Source organism: Phaethon aethereus, assembly GCF_964289735.1.
Source record: "Phaethon aethereus genome assembly, chromosome: 19".
Lineage (NCBI taxonomy): Eukaryota > Metazoa > Chordata > Aves > Phaethontiformes > Phaethontidae > Phaethon > Phaethon aethereus.
The window spans coordinates 4,084,529-4,090,528 of NC_138595.1; the positions used below are offsets into that span (position 1 = coordinate 4,084,529).

The 6,000-nt window shown below is 57.5% G+C and overlaps 1 protein-coding gene across 1 annotated transcript in view; it reads right to left on the reverse strand.

Moving 5' to 3' along the window:
* The window catches only part of DOC2B (double C2 domain beta), a gene marked incomplete at its 3' end in the record, with an annotated part of 33,999 nt that extends 31,230 nt beyond the window's left edge, over positions 1-2,769 (reverse strand). The window contains exon 1 of the mRNA XM_082008774.1: positions 2,233-2,769. Within this exon, the coding sequence (XP_081864900.1) occupies positions 2,233-2,563 (331 nt within the window). The 5' untranslated portion in view covers positions 2,564-2,769. The remainder of the gene's footprint in view (positions 1-2,232) is intronic.
* Positions 2,770-6,000: the final 3,231 nt, after the last annotated feature.

Sequence of the window (6,000 nt, forward strand, 5' to 3'; positions counted from 1 at the left end):
CTCCCGATGGATCCTGCCGTGGAAAAATCCCTCTCCCTGAACCTTGCCATGGGTTGTGATGGGAGCATCTTTGGGGAGTGAGGCAAGACATGCCCCTGCCCAGCAAACCCTCCGCTCTCACCAGTGCTGCACCCAGGCTTTGGCATCACCGTCTCCGGAGACCTTGGTCAACTCCCCAAACCCTGTGTGTCACCCGAGGGAACTGACACCACCTAACCCTCGACGCTGTCTTGCCATACAGGCAGAGACAGGTTCCCCAGGGGAAATTTAGTGCAAGTGACTAATGCAGCAGCCCTTAATCACCCGCCGGGGACATGGGGGAGCTGAAAGATGCTCCCCAGCACAGCCGATAGCTCAAGTCAGGCTGCACAAATCCTCTCCCAGCTGCCCGTCTGGGAAATGGGACCAACGAGCCCTTGTCTAGCTTTGCAACTTGGCTGCTAAACATGGAGGAGTGACAATCTCATCCCACAGATTTATGCCAACCAGTGCCCTGAGACCGGCTGGTACCATCCTGTTCTGTCCCCAGAGACGTGGCACCTGCAGTCCCACCTCCCCGCTCTGCTCCTGGCACTGCTGTGCCTTTGCCAGCAGAAAACCCACCACATCTGTCAGAACAGCCTCAGCAGTTTGCCCGACACCTGTTACGCTGCAAGAAACACTTTTCCTAACACCAGCCGGGGCGAGACAAACGCCCGCCGGCCCCTGGCACTGAGCCGAGGCGCTTCCAGGATCACTGGCAGGGCTACATGCAGAAGGTAGAGCCCTGGGCAATTTCCCCGTGAGTCACGCGGTGAAAGCGCTGCATCCCACGGCCCCAAGCACTCCGGCTCCACACACACCTCTGGCCCTGAAGCCATTTCTATTACCAGGATGAGCAAAGACTATCTAGTAATTAGAGCAGCAAATAACCCAAATCCAGTTAAAGTCACTGTTAACTGCCCAGCTGGGACAAATGCGGCTTAGCAGAGATGTTCTCCCTGGCAGTGCAGCAGCTCTCGCCTCCTCCAAAGAGAGCGTGACCCTGACATCGGGATAGGGAGAGAGGGAGCATCAGTTTTGCACTTGCACCCAGAGCCCCAGCCTCTCCCAGAGCTGTAGCTGGTGGTCAGCAGGCAGAGGGGAGCACAGGGGCAGCCCTTCAGGGAGCTCTCCCTGGGGTCACACTCCAGGGTCTGGCATAGATGGCAGCAGCCCAGGCCAGCCCAGCGCCCGGCAGCAAGGGAGCGATGCCGAGGCAGGGCTGTGATATTTTGCACAGGGAAAGCCACCGCCTGCCCGGCGCTGGGCCGTAAACAGCTCAGCGTCGTGGGAGCTCAGCCTCCCCCTTCCCCCAGGACGAGCACGCAGCACTGCTCAGCAGCACCGACTCCCTTCCTCGGCATCTCCCGGCTCCAAACTTTGTGCTCAGCCCCTCGCAGGATCTGTCCCCTAAAGGCTGAGCTGAATAGACACCTTGGTTTTCAAGCAACCTCCAGGAAAGCAGTGCTATCCCAGCCACCGTGGCAGAACCAGACAGCAGCTGCTTTGCAGCCTGCAAGCTCTACCGAGCTGGATGGGAAGGACGTTTGGGTGGGGAGGGGTTAAACGTCGCTGCAAACACCTGCATCTACCAGAACCAAAGCCTTCTGTTCAAAAGCCCCCCCCCCCATCTCGTGCAGGGCTCTGCCTGCAGCTGGAGGGTGAGGAATGACATGCCGGAGTTTGCCGAGGTAGAGGGCAGAGATTTCCTGGGCGGATATCATTCCGAACAAATCTCCCCAATCTGGAGCTGGGAGATGCTGGAGTGTATTGCCAGCTAATCAGCAGGGTGGCTGGAGCAGGCTGCACCACCGAGACAGATTAAGCAAAGGGTCAGAGCCCAGCTGGCGGCCTTCGCAGGCAAGGAGCCGAGCAGGGACGAGGCAGAGAAGTGCATCAACCACAACGGCAAAGCACAGCAACTGGTGGCTCTTGGGAGACTTCCCTAGTTCGGGTTCAGCGGCCAGCCAGGCTGCAGCAGGGACACTCCCACAGCCTCCCTCCACCCAAGGGCTGCACCAGAGCCGTGCTGTGACAGCCTCCCTGGCTAGAGCAGAGGGCTTGTCACCGCTGCAATGTAACCCCAGGGATGGACAGCGTGGCCAGCAGCCGGGAAGGTGCACGGCTTGGGCAGCAAGATGGGGGACCAGTCCTAAGACCCACCCTTGCCCTCAGCACCCAGCAAACTCCCGTGGAAACTTAGGAACTCACTGCAGTCGTCGGACTCGTAGCCCTCGGGGTCCACCACCTCCTCAGGTGCTCGGCACTTGGCTGGCTGCTCGGCGGGTGTTGTGCCATACGCCCCAAAAAGCTGGTCCACGTCCTCGTCCTCCTCACGGGGGGCCTCGGCAGGGCTGACGGAGGGCTGGCTGACGGCGGAGCGCAGGGCGCTGCTGCGGCCGACGGCGGCAGGGAGCCCGTGGGGGAAGCGGGGGAAGTAGTCGGAGATCTGCTTGATGGGTTTGATGGGGCCGGGGCAGACGTCAATAGCCATGTGCTCCTGGATACTTATGGTCATTTTCTCTCCTTTTCGGAGTGTCATGCATGCGGCTGTCGGCACCAAGCCCCCCCGGAGAAGCCTGGACCGAGGGCGAGGGAGCCGTGAAGTTTCTGCCGGGGGAAGCGGAGGCAGGCGAGGGGGAAGGCTCCGGCAGGCACCTTACGTGGTTCTCGCGCCCTGAGCCTCAGACGCCGCACGCATGCTGCTGCCGCCAGCTCTGGCTCTCGCACAGCCCCTGATCCTGCCAGCGCTGCCTGTGAATAAGTGAGCGAGACGGAGAGACGGATAAGAGGCAGGGGGTGGGCTCTCGGGTGATGTCACCAGCTAGCAACAAAGCGGTACCCAGCAGCGGAGGAATGAGGGCTGTGGCCAGCCCGCCGACCCGGCCGCACGGCTGCCAGCGTGGGCAGCCAGCCCCCCGACCCTTCCCCAGTAAAGCCCCACTGTGCCCAGGGGGAGCAAGGCAGAAGTTGGGTCAAAGCCCACCACCCTGCACCCATTAATCCCATCTCCCTGCCAAAGCGGGATAGGTCCCTGCCAGACCTCTCCGGAGAGGGGAAGGTCACCGCACGGGGTCAGGAGCCGCCGTCCTGTTGCGTCGCGCCCCCGGCGTGCTGCGGAGAGGGAAGCCGAGCTGCCCCAGCCCTGGCGACCGTGGCAGCCCCCGTGCCCTCCCGGCTCGCTGCGGGGCCGTGCCAGGGAGGTGCTCTGCTGCATACTGAGCAGGGGCGCGGGCAGCGCGCAGCCCGCTCCCGGCTGCGGCCGCACCGCTGCTCACAGGGGCAGGGGCAGCCCGGATTTGGCACCCCACTGCCATAGCAGCCTGCTGCAACGTCCCCTCCGGAGCTGGGCAAGCTGCCCGCAGCCTCTGGGGCTGGGAACGCGCTCGGGACTGAAGCAACACATGGCACTTGCTTGCAGCCTAGCTAGCACAGCCTCTCCCAGCCAGCTTGTGGCTGCTGGTACGGAGCAATGCAGCAGGTAAAGCATCGCAGAGGAGAGAGCGATGGGCTGGGGCATGGCCCACGGGCAGCGTGGCCCTGCTCAGGACTCCTCCGGCAACCTTTCCGGGCAGGGACACGGCCTCGCCACCAGTCAGGAAGGGGACAAGCTCCCTGCAGTCTTCCACAGGCTCCTTGGTAAATGCTGAGCTGTGGCTTGCTCAGGGAGTTGGTCTCAAACTGGTGTTTTTACCCAATCTCCTCCCATGTTCAAATCAACACATCTGTGGTTTCACAAGCTACCAGAAGTGGACTTTTGAGCAAGGAGTGCCAGGAGAGAAACGCTGTGAGAACATGGTGCAAAATGCTCCATGGAATCTCACCCTGCCCAGGAAAAAGTGTCAGAAATATTTTGTAGGGGCAACTCCCTGAGCACAGGCTTTCTGCTGGCTCAGTGGTGGGTCTGGCATGAAGCTGGGACACACTGCATGTGCTGGTCACCCACCACCATATTAAGCCGATCACAGCCGGTACCGCCAGGTAACGTGACAACACACAGATCCCATATCAATGCACACAGAACTGCAGCCTTCTGCACGCTAGCATGCAGATGTCTACTAAAAATAAAGCTCCATTCTTCAGAGAATTTTCCCCCAAATCCAGCAAAATGACACCCAACCTTTTTGTATAATGAAGCATTCTGTTTTCATTCAGTTTTTGGTAAATGTTAATGAACGTCCCTGACTCATAACATACTGAGACTAGGCAAACTAACCTAATTTACTTCTCAACAGGAAGCAAACATTTCTCTCCTGAAGCATCCAAACTTGTCATTGCTCTGTACCTAGACATGATGCACATGGATGCTCTAATAATCTCAGAGAACAGGAAACTGCTCAGCCGCCCCTTCCTCTCTCTGCTGTACTTTCGCTTGGAGGCGGCTCCCACCCATGGCGCAGAGGTGATCTGTGCTGCTCTGCCAGGAGACAAACTGCTCTCTTGCAGCAAGGTCCAACAGCGGATCCAGCCTGAGACAGTTTAACCCCCTTCCCACATCCAAGGCTTCCTAAGTATATTAATTCAGATGGGAATGCCACCTGCTTCACATTTGTGGGTTAAGAGGCTGAAAACCTCGTGGGTGGCAAGGCGATGGGTGTGAGTGTCATGGGAGGCACAAAGAGCTGCCTCCAGGTTTGGAGCAGCCTGGATGTGCTCATCCCCACAGGCTCCATCTTTGGGAGCAGCATCCAGGATGCAGCGTGGACTCAGACAGAATGAAGCAAAAATTGGGCCTGATGCCCAGAAAATAACAGCAATTCCCTCTAAGAAAGAGCAAATAAATAAATTTTAAAAATTAAGTTGTGTATGAGAGCCTAATGTCATTATGACCATTACAAATGCATCATTATTTCAAATGTTTCCTCAAAGAGCACAAGACCCAAGTAGACAAGGATTGTTTTATAGGTCAGAAAATCAAGGCTCCGGGAATTAAGGTGAGCCCCCTGAGCACTGCCTCCTCCCATGTTGTGCAGCACCCCAAAAGCTGCCCCACACTGCTGACAGCCCACAGCTGGGATCAAGGCCCAGCAGCACCGATGGGTGATGCTCAGCTCCCGCAGGGATGCAGAGAGCAACTGATGACGGAAGGGGCAGGGTGCATATGGGGACCAGATTAAGGGAAAAGCAAAGACATGAGCTGAAGCAGGCAAACCTCCCTGCTGTCAGGGCAGGATTGGCCCCCAAGGGAGACCCTGTCCCCAGACCTTGTAGACTGAAAGAAACAAAAACAAGACTTAGTGCTAACAGCCCAGGTGGGACTTTCTAGTCTCTGACCAATCCCAAGCCCACTGAAAGCAGCCGGAGCCTTTCCTTAGCTTTTAATGAGTCCCAAAGCAGCTTGTTTTTGATAAACCACACTTTTCCTACTGTCTCACACTGTCTGAATGTTTCCTCCCAGGCTGCACTGCCCAATATATACTGAGGGCTCCTCGAACGTGGCTGGGGCTGGGTACACAACCCCACACCAAGCACTGGCATACATGACGCAGGTATGCCAGCATGACAACACAGAAGGTAGAACAGACAAAAATAGAGAGATGGGCTGGGAGACAAAAGCAGGGCTTGGAGATACAAAGCCAGTTTCCAGGTAAAGCTTTTAATTCCCACCGTCTGTCTAATGCCCTGGAATGTGACTTGATTTGATCCCTCACTCTGCCGGGGTGATTCAGAGCTACTGCAGTGCCCACGCACACGGCCTTCATTTCCCCGAAAGGGGGAATGTTCGCTTCCTCGCCAGCCTGGCAAGAGGGGAAATAGTTTAAATATCACATGGCTGCTTTCAGCAGTGGGACCAACAGCTCTGCCTGGCAGGGAGCAGAGCCATTCTGCAGGGTGATACTCCATCCCTGGAGTAAGGGAGGACATCCTTTAGAGAAGGTGAATATGGCCATCACAGAGTCAACATCAAAACAGGAACGGGATGATGGAGAAGAGCACATCACCCCTGTCAACAGCTGCGTTTCCTCCCAGTGGTGCGTG